At 40.6% G+C, this 20,949-nt stretch overlaps 1 protein-coding gene across 3 annotated transcripts in view; it reads right to left on the reverse strand.

The window, feature by feature from the left end:
- Positions 1 to 20,949, reverse strand: part of fam172a (family with sequence similarity 172 member A) — a 170,980-nt gene that overhangs the window by 81,930 nt on the left and 68,101 nt on the right. For all 3 annotated transcript variants that reach the window (XM_058374805.1, XM_058374806.1, XM_058374804.1), the window contains exon 7: positions 10,363 to 10,566. In XM_058374805.1, the coding sequence (XP_058230788.1) occupies positions 10,363 to 10,566 (204 nt within the window). The remainder of the gene's footprint in view (positions 1 to 10,362; positions 10,567 to 20,949) is intronic.

A 20,949-nucleotide genomic window follows, 5' to 3' on the forward strand; every position in this document is an offset into this window, starting at 1 on the left:
AAAAATAAAAAATAAAAAAAGATAATTGCTGAACAACTGATTGGTTCACTTTCACGTTGAGATACGCTGTTAATTACTCCGGGGTGGAAATGACCCTCGGCTCATGACAGCCGTTAAATGCAAGCGTTTTGTTGCTTACTTAGGACATATTAAGGGCTTTAATTTCAAGCAAATCAAAACTTTTTTAAGAACGTAATATGATGCAGCCACCATGGAAAAATGCTTCAGTGCTTTATAAAGAAAGTCCCCCAAAGGAAAAGCCACTCATACTTTTATTCTTACAGATGTCAAAACAGCACAAATATCACAATAAACAAATTGCGTGCGGTGTGTCAGTCCTCCAGAGGTGCTCTTTTGCTATAATCATTGTGCTAGTGCATGAGCGTGAGTGTGAGCAGGAATGAATAAGAGCTCGGCTCCTCTGCGACGCACTGGCAAAAGCAGGTAACGTCCCCCTACCTTATCATCCCAGTGCAGAGACTAACACCTGGCCCAAACACACACACACACAAACAAAGGTGGCCAGAGAGTGTGCACACACACATACACAAACACATGCATGCGCGCACACACACACACAGACATATTATGCGCCACATGATTGACTACCTGCTCTGATAGGGTCCACACTTATCTCAACCGAATTTGCATATTGTGTAATTATTTCCCAGGGTTAATTAGCTCGGCAAAACAGGCTGCCCTTAGAGACAGCCTCCTGGTGACAGATTCACCCGTCTCTCTCTCTCTCTCTCTCTCTCTTTCTATCTTTCTCTCCTACCCAAACATGTGCCAGTCTGGTCAGACTCCCCGCTGTTCTCTAACCTGCTGCACCTCAGAGAGACTAACATCAAAAGTCTGAAGGTGTGTGTCCACGTGTGTGTGTGTGGAATATATTCAGTCTCCATACACACACATGAATCGTCAGTACAGAAAGCGCAGAGCTTTGAAGCGCCTCTTGAGCTGAGCTCTAGCCGAAGAAACGAGCTGGTAATGGAGGTGCTGGGCCATTACGGCACATCCTCAGAGCTCTCGGCTCCTCCTGTGATCACTGCTCTCACTGCTCCATGCTGAATTCTTGGCTTTTCCCTTTCTTTTTTTTTTTTTTTTACCACCAACGTTCACACTCGCTCGCACACAGGATGTTAGAACAAGATGCATCTATCTCTCTGCTGAAAGAAAAATAGTGCTTTCACACTCAAAACCTGGGATATTTTGCCAGCATACCCTTACTGGTATTTTATCATACAGGAAGCAGGCATATTCACACTCTGAAAGGAAGTGAGGTTTAAAAAAAAAAACAAATTAATGAATTTAATAAATAAATAAATAAAAACAGAAAGCAAAATCTGATATTTAGTAATATTTCTACTTCCTCGCCATCATGTTTACACCACGGTTGTCATGGAAACCAGCTTCTTATTAATCACACTGGTTTTCTATGTTGCGTGTCAAAGCCGCCCACAAACACCTTCCACCCGCCCCCCCCGTTCTCATTCAGATCCTGAACGCCTTTCAAAAGCAGCAGCAAAATGTAATTAGCATTATTAAGGAAAGAAAAAAAAAACATTTATCATTAAAGTTTATCATTTAAAGTTCATTAGCATGAAGGTGGCCTGAACAAAACCCAAATAAAACCCCCCAAAATCTACATCTGTATAATGAATAAATAAATAAAATAAAATATATATAAATATAATTTTAAAAAAAATTAAAATACCATATTTTTTATTTTTAAATAATGTCCGCTGCTAATTTTTCTATCTGGGTTCCCTCTTTAGTGATGGTGGACAGACCACTACATCATCAGATCCCCAAACCTATTGCTCACCTTTATCTTCTTACTGTATGGATTTCTTTTTGGGGCAGAAAATAGATATGTGCTATTGCTGAAGACATCTTTGTGGGCGGAGTCTCATTTTCGAGTGCAAAGCTGGATCTCTGAATGGGATTCCTTTATATATATTTTTTAGTTTGAATTTTTTCATAAATTTCATGCATTATTTTATCCATTGTTTGGTCACTCATTTCTTCTCTGATTCAGTTCAATTAAAATTTCCAGAACGCTCTGTTTCTTCAGTTTGCATGCTTTCCTTTGCATGTTAGCACACTGTAGTAAAAATTCAAGACGTCATGAAGGTGGCTTTCTCTTTCCTGCTACTGATTTAACTTTTGTGAGGCTCCTGATCATTTCCAAGAATCTGGACTCACTGACCACAGTGCTGAAAAATTATTATAACCGCTTGACCAGAAGACGATAACTTTGAGACAAGATGAATGTTTTCTTAACCACAATAACATTCTCTGTGTTAGGCACTTGGCTATAACCTACAGTCAGCAGGAGAAATGGTACCAGCTGCATAGATGAGCCACACACTCCCGGTCACTCAGCCTCCCATCTGTACGCCGCATGTGAGAGCATTAAGCAGAGGAAAGTACAAATATGTACAAACAGCTGCAGACGTGGGGGATCCGAAACAAAATCGCACTAAAACAGCCCTAATTTGTTTTGACAAATCCACAATTCATACCAGTCTTTCAGCGCTTAGTGCCAAACGCACTGGTACACTGGAGCTGGGATCAAATGTCAAGATTAGCAAGTGCTAGTTGTCACACTGTGCAAACAGCACATCATGCACAAGGACACCGACTACAGCGGAAGGTTAAACAGGCTACACTGGAAGGACATGATCGGGAGACAAGTATGTAAAAAGCTTACTGACCGATGAGAAAGTATGAGGCAAATAGCGTCGCATCCGAACGTGGTCTGCGTGGGCGTCTGGTGGGATTTTTCCTCGAGTTAGCGAGGATTTGTACGCTAATTGAGGTACAGGGTTTCAAACCTCATGAGCTATTTAAATGTTAAAGCATGTTAACGTGGCTGTCTCTTTCCACAGCAAGCTGGCGTTTACTCTTATTAATCATGATGCCATAGCATGCCTGCCATTTCTCCAGGCCACGTTTAAAGAGCTTCTCTTAAAAAAAAAAAAAAAAAAAAAAAAACCTGCCTCGGCCACACACGATGCCTAAACAAAAGTTCTCACACAACCGAGCCCTCAGAGTGATTTGAATAGCTAAGTCTCATCGGGGACCAAGCTGATTTTCCTTTGGGTAAATGATTAAAAATTAAACCAGCTGGGTTGTCAGATACACGTCAACAGTAGATCCATTAAGAATGTGGACCTTCACTCTTCACTGGATCCGTATTATCATTCAGTCACCAGTTACCCGCACGCTTCTCTTGTCAACAGCACACGTTTATGGGAAATTCAATATTATCAGGTTTGAATGGTAGCAGTGTAGAGGACTGCTCGGTACTGTATGATAAAGCTGGAGCCGGGTTTTGTGGTGGCGCGTGGGCTTCCTGATAGGGCGGAAAAACTAGCCGTCTCAGGTTGGCTAAATAGCTACTGGCACTTCTTTTCTGTAGATTTGTTCTTCACACCTGGCCAAGCACAGACAAGGTGCCTGTTCAGAGACACGAAGGAGCCATGAAAGGACCCCTCGTGTCTCGTACAAAGAGGTAAAATAAAATGAAGGAAGAGGAAAAAAAACAACTAAAAGAAAAAAAAAAAACATTGAGATTTAACTATTGGGGAGATCACTGGAAGCCAGCGAGATGATAACCAAAGCCAGCTGAAAGGATGAGGCCAGAATAATAACAGGTTTTGTGCATGCCAAAAGACAGGAAATGGAAAAAAGAGAGGAAGAGTGGGGGAAAAAAAAGTTTAATTAAAAAGATCCAAGCAGACACTCGGGTACATAAAGAAGCTCGGCCCATCACTGTACAGAGGCGTGACCTTGCTACCATGGAGCTAATCTCCACAAAATTTGGTGGTGCATTGTTTCAAATCAATATCTCATTAACAAAGTACAAAAGGACCGGTGCCTGTCTGGCAGGGGTTCCCTGTTAAAAGACAGCTCTCGGCTACATATAGCCAGAAAGGTCATCTTCGTCAAATCTCGACCCGCCTCGCGCCAAGCCTGTGATTGTCAGATTAAATTACTGCTTGGGTTTAATTGACGCAAGCGAGGTGAGCGAGCAGCCACTTGTGTGAGGGGTTTGGAGGAAAGGCCTGCTGTGAGGGGCCTGGCTTCGGGTCCTTGCAGCAGATTGGATGTGTTTAAGGTTGACCTGACAGGAAGATTGGGAGCAGACATCTGAGAGAAGGCCTCGTCCCTCGGAACAAGTGTAAATGCACAGCTTCAGAGAAAGACGATGACAGGTCCGCACGGCAAAACAACACTACACACATGCGTGAACTTTCTCTGGCATAACCACCCACGTACAGTCTGAGCTATACGATGGTGCCAGATTCTCCTTTCCTTTTGTACATACAGTTTCCATAAATCAATATTTCCAGACATACTCACAAACTCAATAAGTACATCTATGGCCATGTTCGCGTGGGTTAAACAGGTGAGCACCCCTGGACCTTAGCTATTGACCCTTGCTTTGCCCATGTCATAAGTTCATAGGTTTAATTAAGCCCAGTCCAGTCAGCATGCATGTCCTTGCAATAAGGTCACAAACAAGGTCTCGGAGGCCAAAGTTCACCCGTGCTTGGGGCTTTAAGAAGTGTCCTGGAGAGATGTGAACAAAGACAGCTTCAAGGTGATGCAATAGCCAGTTGGAATACATATCGCCTCCTCCTGACAGCTCAACCCAGACCCGGTCTTATCTCAAAGACGTGCAGGTTAGTCGTGTACGAGGCAGGCATAGGGGAGCAGAACATCTCCAAAACACGGATTCCGATGCTCCCGCGAGGAATATATGAGTAGGAAAAACAAGGGATAAATAATGGATGGCGATCCTGAGGAGACAGAGGCGGCTGTTGGGTACATGCTGTGTGAACATTATCCACTACCCCGGTCTGCGTGTCACCTTGGACTGATGCTGACTCCAAATCAACACTCTCACCACTGACTTCCTCATGCAGTGGGATTGTTGAGGGGGATTTAGAGGCCATGTAAAAGGCAGGGGTCCAAGTGAAGCAACATGCTTCCATTGGCACTGTATTCTTCATTCATTTACTTAGTTTAGTGGTCCACATTTCGCCAATGGAATGAGACATTGTGGACAAATCAGTAGCTAAGATCGTGCATGGTTATGTTTCAGCAAATAAATATGCTTTAATAACCAAACCTGTTAGACTAAAACATGGCACTGACAAAAACATTGGAGCTTTTACTTGTCATGTGGTTTAGCTAATGCATGCATGAGTTTGGATTTTGGTGGAATGTGACCTTTTTTCTTCTTTTTTAATGACAGCAATAATAATCATACTACAGTATATATGTATGTCTTGTTATATAGACATATCTATCACACTAACTTTAATTATCAGAGTACAAATATGTACCAATATTTCATTCATTTCAGATATACACACTGTGCTAAATCTCCAGGACATCAAATTGTAAACATATTTTTTATCTTTCATCTTCCCGGGTCATGACAATTTAAAACGTCTATTTCTTAACTGGAACACGCACTTCCCGAATATTTTCGTCCCCAAAACCTTACTCTTGACATAAACCAGGCCTGGGAGTTGTAAAATGATGCAAATAAGTGGTCTAATACAGGCCATTGACCTTATACAAGAGAAGTAAAACATTGTCTAGATGATGTACAAAAGAGAAACAGAGCGAAGCCATGTACTCAAAGCGTTCAATAAACTCATGCCACCACTGCAAGGATCTGACACTTAAAGTTCTGCAGGCACTTAAGAAATGAATAAACGAAGCGACAGAGAGAGTGCGGAGAGGAGAAAAAAAAGAGGAACGCCGCTCAGCGCAAGCTGCTGCTTCTCAATGCCCTCTCTCTCTCTTTCTCCGTCTCCCTGTCTCTGTCTCAGAACAAAAAAGCAACAATAAGAAATCCAAAAGAAAAAAAAAGTGAGAGAAAAAAATATTCTAGTCATTTAGAAAAACGGCTCTTTTCCCTCAGGGGCTCGGGCCCTAAGCCTGTCCCGGTTAGGCCTGAATGAAATCTTTGGAAGCTTCTTAAGCCTTCAATGTGGGTTTTGTTCCTGCTATTCCTTCGCTTGGCTGACAGAAAATAGGTAACTGGATTAGGCCTCAAATTCAGAGTAAAGTGAACTCCCAAAAAAACCTTGTGTATGCTGGCCCCGCCTCTCCCTCTCCCCGTCTCCCTCGTCCACTCGGCCTCTCCAGAGACACTAGACGTGGGCCGTTGGGGCTGTGATCTTTTAAGAGTGCTAGGAGATTATGCAGGCTTGGGGGCTTCGACACTATGAACCCCGGGGGGGAGCAAAAAGTAAGAGTGCTAAAGGCAGTTAAGGGCTCCTTAACGAGGGTAAGGAAGCGTATTAATCAACTCAACTGTGGGCAGGAACAGGCTCCCCGGGCTGAGAAGAGCGACGTGCAGGTGGTCTGCAGCTCAGCAGGAAGTCAAGGAGGGGAGGAGAGGAGCCTGAGCCTGGTACAATACCGCTAGAAAAGATTAAAAAGTTCTAGAGAATGAGAGTGGGCCGGACCCGCCCACTACTCTAGGGCCTGAGAGAATGGGTGGAGAAGAGAGAAAAACACACATGTGGACTCGCAAATACAAACACGCCTTTAAGCTGGGAACCAAAGAGATATGAGCACAGTGTTTATGGACACACGCAAAAGTCCTGCTTTCCTCCCACCTGGGAAGGTGTCTGATATGTTTCAGGACACAGAAGAACTGGGGGCCTATTTAAGGAACGAATGGATGTCTGATGTTACGTTTGCTCTGTGCTAGTGGATGTTACCCGTACTTCATCATTTTATGAGGAAAGCTCATTTCTGTATCATGAATGAACCTGTGTGCTCAGCTATACTCACCATACAGATCATTTAAAACGTCACAAGACAGCGGTACAAGTCAAAATGTGCATTAATGGTGTAAAGCAATGGTGTATCTCTCACTCAGGATCTAAATCTTCCTGCATTTGGATTTAAACCACTCTGTTACTGGAAACACTGGAAAGATCCAACTTGCTCACAACTACAGATATTTCTCCTTTCATGCAGTTATTTCACACTTACCTTCAAACTAGCAGCTGTATTTAAACCAACAAAAGCCTGACCAGGCAGTTACTATGAATGAAGGAATCTTTTAAACACATCATTCAGTGACTCACGTCCCGAGAGCTTCACAGCTGAATATTCGCCCACGTGAAATGAAAAACAACTCGCCTGTGTAACTTTATTGGTCTGTCACTAGTCTCCTGTTGCACACCTCTAGGCTCAACCAGATTCAGTGTGAACATTTGCAGGTGGTGGGGGGGGGTTTGATCACCTGTTTGTATCTATACAGAACACATCTGTTCATTCTAAATAAAGTGTTGGTGTAAAAAGCATGTCCAGAGTGTATAGATTTTAGTTACGCATGTTGGTGTAATAACTATTATAACCATTTAAACCCTGTGCAGCTACAGAACACACAATAAAACACAGTCGTAGGTGATTTTAAACACAGTACTGAGTGCATAAGAATGTGGGATTTATGCTCTGGACTATTTAGTCGGCGTGATTTCTGTGCCTTATGCAGTTAGTGTAGACTGAAACATTAAGTTTGGACTGAAACACTTCAGAAACACTTTGAATAATTTCTAAGTATTGCTTTAATTTTTATTGTGTTTCCATATTTCTGTAAAGCTACTTTGAGACAATGTCCATTATTAAAAGTGCTTTACAAATAAATTGAATTGAAAACCACTACAACAGAGCGAGCACTGAGTCTTAATCTAAACCTGCTCCCTGATTCCAAAACCCCATGCAATTAACATGCACAAATAAGCAAAAATACTTGATGAATGTAGATTGAAGAAAAAAAAAACGTAATTAGCACATTTTCAAACACACAAAATGATTCAGCCACGTGAAAACCGCCTGTCCCAGTATTGACACGTGACCGCTTGCTGAATTTTTCCCAGCAGGAATGTTCTTTCAAAATTGTATAGTTTCAACTCGGCACTAGTTACTTTGTTTAAAGGCTTCCTATAGGAATTCTGTGCAGGTGAATATATCTGAGCTTACTATACTAACACACACACACACACACACACACAGCCACTCTCTGTCCTTGTACTAGTTCCTTTGCTGCTGTCTGGGCATGTATAATGTAAGCGCATGGAAAGGGAAGCTGGACTCGACTAATGTGAGAGAGTCGAATTGGGAAAACCTTGGCTAGTGCTGCTCTAACGATCTCATGCTGCTAGCATTACAAAGTGCAAAAGGTTCTGGGGACAAGACGGAGCGAGGTGAGGAGAGACTGAGCGAGACCTCATTATATGAATCCTCAACTATTCCAGTTGAAATATTTATTAAGACATTATTATGGGTTCATTCCAGTGCCTCTGAGAGTGTAACTCCTCGTTCCTGCTCTTTCTCACACACGTCCGAGCGCCTGCACCGACACATGAAGACATCAGCAGGACCGGAAAGAGAGTCCTCTTGGTATCGATGGTGTGTTTTCCCCTCGTCCGTGCGGCTCTCCACACGTAGTGCGGTGATGAAACGCTTACGTCAAAGTGAGAATGGCTGAAGTGCGAGGATTTGCACTTGCTGATGGCTACTTCACAAAATTCCTCATCTCCTTCTTTTCCAGTGTGTGTAAGTGGAAGAAGAAGAAGAAGAAGAAGGGAAAAAAAACCCGACTGTTGAGTCCTGATGTAAAGCGAATTCATTAAAATAAGTGAAAGGTGTCAAAGTTACTTTGGCGCGATAGGGAAGGCCGTCACGAGAGCGCTTGTTTGTAGAGCGTGAGAAAGCGAGCTGTACAGAATCCGATGTGATGTTAATAACGTGGATAATCATGCTTCTCAGAACAGTGCGTGTGAAGGTACCATTGGATGTGGTACAGGAAGTGTGTTGACAGCTCACACGGCGCTCGTGTGTCACGCCGGTAACTGACAGTATAAGGCGTGTGATGTGGCTCTTATACACACATGTAGACGTGTAGCGCGGACATCAGTGAAACAAAGCGTTAGCGATCTGCCAACAGATTTTTTTTTCTTTTTTCTCTTCTTTTGTCGGACCACTGTGCTGAATTGCTTTAGAGCTGGTTTATCTCTTTGATTGGGCAGGTGTTATCCGTGTTAAAAAAATAAAATAAGTGCCCGGGGTGTGTATACTGTATGTAGGTGTAAAGGATTAAGTGTTGTATCCGCAGAGAGAGATAAGAGATGTGATGGGCCGCTGTTGGGGAATTATGGATTTTAATGATAGTGAATCTCATGGTCAACAGCTACAGGGGACATGGCTCTGATCAACCTATTCAGCTGTCTCTGTGTGTGTGTGTGTGTGTGTGGGTGTGTGTGATGTTAGTATAGAAGCATACTCGGCCACCAATACAATTCTGTTTCATTTCGCCCATTTTGCTGCTTCGCAAACATAATATTTTTTCCATCAGGATATCAATCTCACAAAACAGTAGGCCTGCTGAATTTCCATTAGAACCTGGAAAAAAAAACTAAATTCAAGCACTATTTGTATTTTTATAATATTTACATAGTGGAGGGTGGGGAAAAAATCCATATTCAAATGTTTTAAATCCTGTGTACCTTCAGTCTTCGGGAATGAAACTTTACAATAGTTTCAATCGTCTAATGGTTAAATTGTTGACTTTTGTGGTGCGCTTTTTCCTTTCTCCATATTGCTTTATGAAATAATCACAACAGTGTTGCAATTAATTCAAACAAAAATAAAAGACTTGTAATGTAATTTTGTAAGCCTTTCATTTCCAGTAGGCGAGATTGCAAGATTTAGCTAAACAGTAGCAGTAGAGATAGTAATGCTATCAATAAATCAATAAAAAAGACAACAAAGTTATGATACAGCCTCTGTGTGATTTCTTTTTCCCAAGGAAAGTGCAATTTCACCTTCACTGTTCATGCTGCTGTTCATTTTCATTTGATTTCTGGTAGTATAAAGCTAAAGGGTAATTAATACATATAGATATAGATAGATGCTTAATATTTTCTAAATATTTGCAGCAAGTGATCTGAATTCAATGTTTTAATGGATGCTAGTGTTTTTTGTTTTTTTTTTACAGACTAAGACCGGATCATTTCTCTCATTCCATGTGTGTATGTGAGAGCGAGTGAAAAGCAGGGTGGAGTGGTGGTGGGGGGTTTGAGGAGGTAGTGAATATGTGAAAAGTGAGAGTAAAGAGAAGGCTTTTCTGTACACACAGACACTGGAATGCTGCCAAACTCAGCGAGCCTGACCGCACACCCGTGTGGCCCTCTCGCTCAACTCCACTAAACCCTCTCTTACCCTCTGCTTCACCCTCCATCTCTCTCTCTCACTCTCGCTTCCAGCCTCCCTCCCCTCCTCTCCCTCCCCTCCCCTCCCACATCTTCCTTCACTCACCCGGATCGGGATGCGCTTGGTCTCGCGCTCCTTCTGTGGGTTGCGGTACTTCTCGTGCCCGTCTTTCTTCTGCTTTCCCTCGCACTCCTCCTTGCGCTCGCGTTTCTCTGCCGGTTCGTCCCACGCGTCAGCAGACGGATCCCCGACCTTCTCCACCTCCAGAGCGTTCTCGTTGGGGTTCAGCACGATCACGCCGTAGCCCTCCTGAGACACAAACACAAACAAACAAATTAACAGGCAGGAACAATGCTGCGTGCGTGGCTGTGTGTGACTGTGTGTGCAAATAATACAGAGAGGTATCCAGGGAGGGACACGGTTGCCAGCGCTAAAACCAGACAGAGGGGCACAGAGACAGGCCCGAGATCTGAGAGAGAGAGAGAGAGAGAGAGAGAGAGGGACGTATAGTAGAGGAGAGAACTGGAAGAGGGTTTAGAGACACAGGGAAAATGAGAGGGGAAAAAATGACAGAAGAGAGCTTTAGGAAGCCAAGAAGCAACAAATACAGGACAAGGGCAGGTTTCTAAAAGTACTATTAAAGTCTCTGCTTAGTGTCCCAGTATGTTTTTTTTAACTCTGCTTGTGCGTAACAAAATAACTTTGTCTACAACAAACCAGATAAAGTTTGCCTTGTTTTTAGACTTGAAAAACCTCCAGTAAAATCCTCCAGCAATTTTCCAATAATCTAAATCTAAAGCATTCGTTTTACAAAATTTTAACCTAATACATCACTCTCCGGGAATCAGACCAGACAAAAATAAAAAAATAAATAATAATAAAATAAAATAAAAATAAATAAGTATAGATAGATTTATATATATATATATATATATATATATATATAATTAAAAGTGAAGCATATAAACAGCCATACACTCTACACTATTTAAAATAGCTAATTAAATGATAGAGACATTAGCTATGGATTAGACATCCCTGTATGATTACTGTTAAAACCTGTTAGTACAAAATGTCACTTCACGCTCGCTGCAAAGGAAATCAGACATTTGTATGGTCAGGGAAATTGTGTGAAGGGAGATGTTTTTGTCCGTTCGAGTCACCTAATAGTCATTTTCTACAACACTGTGTGGGGGAATAAAAAAACAGACGAGGAGAAGAAAGCAGTTTGTACTGAAAGTTCACTCGCTGCACCGGAGAAATATTTACTCTGAATGTGTTCGTAAGAATTTTAACATCGTGTTTTTAAAAAAAGAAAGTAATTTTAAAACAATTTACAAAGTACAGTTTAAAAATTAAAGATCAAGTTTCTCATAAAAAGCTTCTTTGGTACAGTGTTTTAGTTAAACTGATAAAATATATGTCAGATTTTAGCACATAAATATAACTAAACATAAATCTGATTATCTGAATAAAAATAATGTCAATAAACACTACATTACTACTCGCTCCTGGGGGGTCACACACACACACACACACACACACACACACGTTTAAAATTTAAATGAATTATGTTGCAACGCAAGCAGCAACAAAGCAAGTGTCATTTTCAACAGGCTAATTAAAAATTAAGCATCTGTCGATATCTTGCAATCATAATTAGATCGCGTGATGTACTGCAGATGAAGCACTTTCGCATTCTAATCAATACAAATCAACTGCGGCTGCCCTCCTGCTCTGCCTGCCGTGCCACTGCAACTAATAAAGTGGGAGAAGTAATTACAGCTAATAAAGCTCATAAAGCCAACAAAAATCCTAATAAAAGATTACAAAGTGCTCAATCAAATTTAAAAGTGATAAGGGAAAGAAAAAAATTATAATAAAACACGGAAGATCACAAATTAACTGTAATAAAAATGTTTCATTATTATTATTATTATTATTATTATTGTTGTTGTTATTTTTATTATTATTATTATTATTAATAATAATAATAATAATAAATCTGTAGTAATTAGTAACTAGAATTTGTGCATATACAGCAAAATGAATTTAATAATCACTTTAATTCCTATTTCATTCAAATAAAGATGTTTTAATCCGTTTCGCTTGTGTCAGAAAAAACTAAATCTTGTGGTCAGAACCACACATGAGAGTTTGTATATTCAGAGAGATTTTTCTTTCCTTGACAAGTTTCTGGTGGAGGACAGAGGCACTGGCCAGGAGCAGTTTGGCTTTGTGGTTGCACGCAGTGGTGAGGCAGCATGAGTGGAGTTTAGTGTCACTGCCCACTGGTGGCAGGCGAGATAAATGACTAGCAAAGAAAGACTGTCTCCAATGAGCCAGACAGGCCTTTCTCTCTCTCTTTCTCTCTCTCTCTCTCTCTCTCCCTGGCTGTACCTCTAATGGCTACTTTCCCCGGGTTAAATCTCGGAGAAGATTGAGCCTCGTTCCTGCGTTCTCGCTGATTAGAGCTCAGAAATCTTTGCTTGCCACAGAGAACAGGTGTGACCGTCGTCTCTCAGCCTCTCACGCTTATCCTCATCTGTGCTCACTGGGAACAGCAACCTTATTTATTTATTTATTTATTTATTTATTTGTTTGTTTATTAAGATTAAATGTGAATTTCTGGGGAAAATGTACCATTTATATAATATAAGTACAATAAATTTAAACTATATTTTTTAAGTTTTATCATTTAAGAACTTGTACAATTAATTTAATAAATAATTTTTATTTTAATAAATAATCACTTTTTTCGGGCAAATAAATAAATTTCCACATAAAACCTCTACAAATCTATTCACACCTTGATGCTAATATATAGTGTCTATATGTAGAGGCTTGTCCTAGCCGCTGCTCGGTGTGTATATATAAAATGCGACAGTGAAGGAGCTTATCTGTGAAATTCTACGCCTCGCTCTGTTGAGTGGCTGGATCGGATGTCTGGCTCTTCCCATGCCCCCGTGCCCCAGGTTGGCACCTCCTCATGGGGCAGAGTAAGCAGTCCTGGCCTCCGGGCCAACGGTCTGTCTGGGTCACCGTGGCCCCTCAGTAGGGCTCAGACCTCAGTAACCCACCACTGGATGCCCTCTTAAGTGTTCTTTTGTCTGTCTGTCTCAAACTAGCTGACTCCCTTCACACACAGCCACAATGGCCGCCGCCGCCGTCGCCGCCTTCATCTCACCGACTGACAGCGGCGTGACGCTTAAACTAACATCCACAATATCTGACAAAAAATATATGAGCATAAACCACGGCTTAAAAGTTTCAGGTCAGAAAATGAACAAAGAATGATTTATGATTAGGTTTGAGACGGAAGGATTAGACAGCGGAATAGAGATAGACATTATGGCAGAAATAGAACATCAATCAAAATGCATCTTGATTTTGAATTTTATTTATTTACTTATTTATTTATTTATGGCTAGAAAATGAACAACAAACGAATGCAGGGGAGCTACATTTAAAAGTCTACTAATACAAAATATCAAAATATATATATATATATATATATATATAAAGAAATTAAAGAATAAAGAGAAAGGAAAAAATTTAGATCAGCAAAAAAAAACCTACTAATGCTACTAATGCTGCTAGTAATAATAATAATAATAATAATAATAATAATAATAATAATATCCTAAACATGTCTGGTCTATGTCTTGGTTAAATTGAGTAGGTTTATTCTGGTGCCGCGTTTTATTTACAGCCACTTTATACTTTTTAATAAAATATGCCGTTCTGATGATACCCAGAAAATAAACAAACAAATAAACAAATAAACAACTGTGTCACTTTAATATGATCCATTAATATTTACTACATACTACAGACACAAAATCTACCTGAATTAGACTCGTGTAGACATGCAAATTCCTTCATTTCCTGAGTGTTTTCGTCGTGTGTGTGTGTGTGTGTGTGGACAGTAAATACAGTAATAATGGTGTGTCCACTAAATCAGTCCGTTTACAGGCAGCACTAATAAATTTAGCTTAGAGCAGAGCCGAGCTGTCCGATTCCTCAGTCAGTCCTGCTGAAAGGAGACGTGCTTACAATAATATTGGGTCTTCAGCGGCACGCTGACAGACAACCCAGTGGTTTAGCTATTTGCGGCTCTTTGTTTGGCTTTGAAGCGAGAGAGCGAGGGAGAGAGGCTCTCTGTCGTTTTCCCACCCTTCCTCTATAGTTCTCTGATGAAGAGAAAGGCTCGTACTGCTTCGGGTCAGACAGAGAGGACGGTACTTGTCAGGTACAAAGCGTGCCCGATAGCGGTCAGGACCGTGTGTGTGTGTGTGTGAGAGAATGTGCGTGTATGCATGTAATTTTTACTCTTGCACACATCTGTATGTGTTTGTGCATGTGTAGCCTATACACTGTGTCTGAGGGGGAATATGTGAGCGTGATCAAAGCCGGTGGATGACGTCTCGAGCAACGCGCTGACCTTCCATTACCACAAAGCCTCAGCCTGGCCTCCTGCGCCTGCGCGTCCTGCTCTACCACCGCCTGTCATCCCTTTGTAAGCTCAGGGCTGCAAGCGCTAGCCAATCACAAAGCAGGAGGCTGCGAGGACGGAGCAATTTGATTGGAGGAGGAAGTGGGGATAGAGGATCTGCAGAGGGCTTTATTCACACTGTGTTCATACTGCAGGTACTCGCTTCTTCTTAGACTACACTTCTAACGTCTTCATTTTTTTTGTAATGACGTGAGCCTAAATCAGACAAAATATCTATCTATCTATCTATCTATCTATCTATCTATCTATCTATCTATCTATCTATCTATCTCTCCATCCATCCATCCATCCATCCATCTCTCTGTCTATCCATCTTATTAAGAAGAATTAATAAATGAATGAAATCAAAATACAGTTGAGTCCAAAAGTTGGAGACCATACTGCTTTATTTCAGAAATAAACCGAAGGTTTTTTAGAATTCTGAAGAAAGAAAGGAAATGTGCATCAACACAAAGACTGAAAATTCAACATTCTATACTATTTCTTGGTCTCTATGTAAATGTAAGCAGATGTTGAGCATGTTAACTGCTTTGCACAAAAGGATTTTCACCGAGTCTGATCTCGACACGCCGAGGTATTCGATCTAAAACGGATCATAAGGTTTTGGACTTGTGAAGTCCGTGCCAGCTCGAGTGCACGCTGTCATTAAAGCGTTTTTTTTTTCTTTCTAAAAATGATTTGGTGACATTTCAGATATTCACTAGTTTTAGTGCAGCCTCAGAAGCACTCTGCTTAAACAGCTCACAAAGGACTTTTGTCTAAAACATACGGTTTTACAATATATATGGAAATATACAGACTTATTAACAATTATCCTAGCTTAAAAAAAAAAAAGATGGGGGGGATTTTCCCAAGATTCCCAAGTTTGATGTTCGAGACTAACGAGCAGCTAACAATTACTGCTTGTTTTAAGGTGACAAAGACTTCTTAATAGAGATTTGCAGACATGGTGTGGAAGTAAACCAGTAATTAAACCAAATATTTAAGCTAATCAAAGATACTAATTAGGTCAATTTCAATCAGTTTATATCTTAAATGATATAAACTGAATGTCCTTAAATAACCCTGATCAGTGTAAACAAGGGCATTTAGGTGTTGATGTAATAATTGTGTCATTGCTTTTCTAGCGTATTAGCGTATATACATGATTAGCGCAGACTTTAGAAAAAAAAGTGAGAAGTTTCTGTGTTCTGAGAAAATAATGAAGAAACCGTTTTTTGCTTGAAACTCTGGTAATATTAAAAGCCAGTACAACACATTACAGCTCTCAGTATACATCCTAAGCACTGTGAGGACTTTTGGAGGAGGGGGGATTCTGTAGGAAAAAATAAAAAAAAGAATAACGACCTCCTGTATAAACCTTAACCCTATTACTCCTGCCTCCCAAATCACATTACACAAATACAGGCAGGAAATACGAGGGAAAAACCCGAGAATAATATAAAATAAAACTGCAAGTAAAGAACGCAGACGTGTGTTTGCATTCGCAGAAACAGACAATGTTGTTTATTCCACAGCATAAAAGACCCTAGTGCTGTGTGACATTGACAGATAGGCTGTAATTTACGTGTGTTAAGGTTAAGCAGAGACGCTACACAACTGCTCCAAACCAACTTCCACAAAACGCTTCCACTTTTTTTTTCCATTTAACACATCCTCCGTGTTACTATAACAGCACAGTTACTGCTTAATAAAGCTGCTGAAAAACCACACACAATGCACAAACATCCAGAGGGCTCACACACACACACACACATCGAGTGTGCACGGCAGCCCCTGGAGGTTGAGGAGAGTGAGGGAGAAGGATGGTGAGAGAGGCTGGTATAGCATTAATCACGGTGCAGGTGGAATTTGTCAGAGCTATCGATTGTGTAAGTAAATGTTACAGAAATCATTTGTCAACTTTTTACAGGAGGGCAACATGTCAATCGCTCAGGAGGAAGTGACTGTGAGCGCAGGGGAAATGCCATTTACCACTACACTCCTAATACTGACACAAACAAAAACGCATTCCATGCAGCTGCCTGATACACACACACACACACACAACTGACCAGGAAACATACTGTGACTGATCGATGAGCTACATACACTATATACACAACAAATGATACACATGATGTGTTATTAACACCAACACACACACACACAATCATACAGTACAAAGACACTATCCTCATTAAAGCCATTTACTCCAAAGCTAATGCCGAATTTGACATCACTTATGAGAGTATGAGACTCTTCATGTAGGCATCAGTGCTGAGAATGCTACAACACTCAGCTTTGTGGTCAGGGCTGCTCTTCTGGTGGTCTCTTTCCACTGATGGATGAAGTGGACTGGGCTAAAAGATAATGATAAGGATCTACTAAGTGACCCATATACTAGGGTTATCTGATAAGACGTTCATTGAGTTCAGCTATACGACTACAGAAAAGGAAAAAAAAAACTCGGTATATATAAGAGCTGTACATTGTGCAGGTGATTCTGACTAAAATTACAATTAGGGATTATTATCAAATTCAGATATCTAAACACGACTCAAACTAACGACTGTCACGTGTCAATCGTGTTTTCAATCAATCAGTCTTTGATAAGATGATGGTTTTAAAAATTAGCTGAAATTTCCAACACAGAGCTAGAACACCATCTGTGTAGTTGGCTGCTAGTCGTGGGTGTTCGTCATGTGGCTGCTTACGATTGGCCGAGGCAGGTCATGTGCTTATAGTTCAAGTGATTTTGTGAAATCTTGCACTGTTTTAAGTATAAATAAATATATATACAGATTAATCACATAACCCACAATCACACATGTGACCCAAGAGGTATTTTTATTTATTTATTTATTTATTTATTTCCAAATGAAACAATCCCTAGTGAGGAGCTCAGGCCATGCCACGGGTGGGTATGAAACAGCTGGTAAAGCTCGGTCTGCACTTCCCTGTTCAGCAGCCCTCTGGCCAGGTAAGACAATAGAAACAATGGAGCGAGAGAAAACACACGTAGGAGAAAGCCAAAAATAAATAATTCGGAGAGCCTTTTCACATGCCTTTAGCGATATGATTTATATTTCTATATTGTTCCCCTTCAGCATGCACATACATTTTTAATGAGGGGAATGGAGGATATAGATCATGGAATGATAGCTGCCCCCTGATATTCTTGTCTAACCGCTTCATATATAAATCACTGTACGCTACAAAATGGGAAGGTGGATGACAGTGTTTATAGGGTGCTGCAAAAAATAAATAAATAAATAAATAAATAAAATAAAAAAAATGGGTAAGGGGCAAGAGGAACGCTGGGAAATTACACTGACTATTATGAGGTAAAGTATTTCAACCTCACACAGTCACACAACTGCTGTGTTCACTAGCTTGAATTATTCCACTTTTTGTAGAATAATTAGAACAATTCAACCATAGAAACAAGAAAAAAAACATTAAAATAAGCTATAAATGCATAATAATAATAATAATAATAATAATAATAATAATAATAATAATAAATAAATAAATAAATAAATAAATAAATAAATAAATATCCTGTGAATTTTTCAATCATCAGCAAATTCCACACATACATGAACACTGCATTCACCCTGAAGATGTGGAGGCTCACTAATTGACAATGCTTTTACAATATATCTGCAATGATTTACGACCAGACATAAATCACAAATTGTCAAATCTTTTTAGCAACGAATTAGACTCCATCACACTCCAGCAGTCCAGCTGGTAACCTGTGAAGAGGTTTTGGACCTATATTCGTTGTGGGATTTTTTTTTTTTTGCTCTTTCCAATACAACCTGCGTGGCTTTGCTTTTGGTCACCATAACATAGTCTCAGTGGTCTGAAGGAATGCTCCATCCTGCAGGTCAGCGCTTGGATATAAAAAGAGATTTATCACTAAAGCGGACATTTAGGCACTGATTAAAAAGGTCAGAGATACTCGAGAGGGACTTGTAGTCCCAAACTTCATATTCCCTTGTAATCTACCTCTGGCTGAGTAAGAATAATGAGTGTCCTATGGGGTATTAATCTTAGTGACCACCGCTCACTGTGGCCACCCCCTGGGGTCAAAGGTTAAAGTGGAATCCCTTGACCCCCGCTCTGTTATTGCAACCCAAGAGAAACGGAGCTGAAAGAAAAGCTGGTGGTCTCCAAGGTGTTTTTCTCATCACTGTGTTTCCATAGGAATAGTTTTACATGGAATTTTTATTTGTGAGAAGTTAACTGTTTTCAAGGGACTGAAAGATGAGCTTTCCTGGAAAAGAGGGCAGATGAGTGTAAAATAACTCCTAAACGTTTGACTGTTTGACAGGTGGCAAATTGTAACATGCGCTATGGCCAGGACAGATTCAGTGATCAAAAGTATCAGTACCATAAATCTCTGGAACTGAATCTCTGTAGTGAAGCCAAAAACAACATTCCTATTTAAAACAAAAATCCCAATTGGTGTTTTATGTTCATAATGGTTCAATATCTTTCATAGGGGTTGAGTTGGAGTAAAGGCTGTATTATTTTTCTGCTCATGAAACCATTCAGTGAGCCCTAGTGCGCTGTGAATGGGGGCGGAGTCATCCCGAAATCCCGGAGTCCACTCCCATCAGGATAGAAATGTTTGATCAGTGGATAAAGTTGGAAAAACATTTTTATTGATTTGCAGTGACTCCTCTGTCTAAAGGGACAACTGGGCTCAAATCATGCTAGCCTAGCAAAGCCAGTGGGTTTTCCTTTAATTTGTCACCTGTCTGAAGTAATATATCAACATACAGGCTTCATAATGAAGGAGGGATGCAGTGTCTGTCTAAATCCTGCATGAAAGGAAGCCCACTTGTAAAGTTTGGTGTAAAGGTGCTGTGCTTTTTTGTCGTACCTTCAACACTGTTGCCTTTGAACCAAAAGGTTTCAAAAGAAATCTAATCTAAGGACAGGAAAGTTTACTGTCACAGCCACTTCCTTCAGCAAAAAAAGGACAGGGAAAAAGAAAAAAAAAAGAAAGAGAGACATGGAAAAATATCCCAGTGCAAATCCCAGACATTAGCAGGAAAAGTTTTTTTTTTTTTTTGAAGACCACCTGTTGTCTATTATTTTTACATACTGCTTACTCATAAATCATAACACTGGGTAATTAATCAAGCTGTCAAAACAGAGACTGAAGGTCACATGCTGAGGTCAAAAGGTGTCACTGGGCCAATGGAGGTCAGGGTCACACCGCATTCCTCATTATCAAGTTGGGATGAGAGAGGGCCCGAGCAAACAAAAGCGAAAGCAGATGGAGAAGGATGGAGGGTGAGAAGAGAAGAAAAGAGACAAAGAGGAGAGAGAAAAAAAAATGACAAAGAAAAGTGAAAGAAGCTGTCAGCTGCCTGCAAATGAAGATGGGGAGCTGATTCGGAGAGGGGAGGCAGTGTAGAGGCAGAGAGAGAGAGAGAGAGAGAGAGAGAAAAGGGGGGCAGAGACAAAAGGAGAACAGGCATAAAAAAGAACAAGGGAGGAAAAAAGATAACTACAAGATGTTTCTGCCATATAGACACAAAATTGGTTGGAGAGAGTAGGCCTGGCAGTGGTCTGTGAACCCCCCACTAACCCCCCTCTTTCTAACACACACATGCTCACACACTCGTCAGAGATGTGAGGAATCAGCGGTGGCAGATATGATTGTTATCTGCTTGTCTCCTCTCTTCTAAAAGAAACGATGAAGCACAGAGATACCTTTCACTCCGGGCTGCATATCGCCTGTTTAAACACGGACAACGTGTTCAGAAACACAGAGGTCGGTCACGTTCAATACACAAACCCCATCAGATCACTTCTCTCTCCACACTCATAGGCCAGGCCTGCTGCTGCTACTACTGCTGCTTTTAAATAATAATAAAAAAAAGACATACACAATACCACAAAGCTGATAAAATGGTTGTGTAATGATCTTTCTAGGCTTTTTTTCTAGGCTGGTCCGGTTTCTATATGGGAAAAAAAACCCAAACAAACAAAAAAACCACAATGGTGGAATAAAACTCATGGTGCATAAACTATTAAATTAGATTACTATGCACATTTTTTTCATTTCAGCAGCCAGTTACAGGGCGTTATTGGGGTGGGGAATTACCTGCACAGTACTTAACACTAGTTGACAAGCAACTTTGAGTGTCCGCCTGTCAAAAACTTAAGACCTC

This window comes from Hemibagrus wyckioides, linkage group LG22 (genome assembly GCF_019097595.1).
Source record: "Hemibagrus wyckioides isolate EC202008001 linkage group LG22, SWU_Hwy_1.0, whole genome shotgun sequence".
Taxonomy (NCBI): domain Eukaryota; kingdom Metazoa; phylum Chordata; class Actinopteri; order Siluriformes; family Bagridae; genus Hemibagrus; species Hemibagrus wyckioides.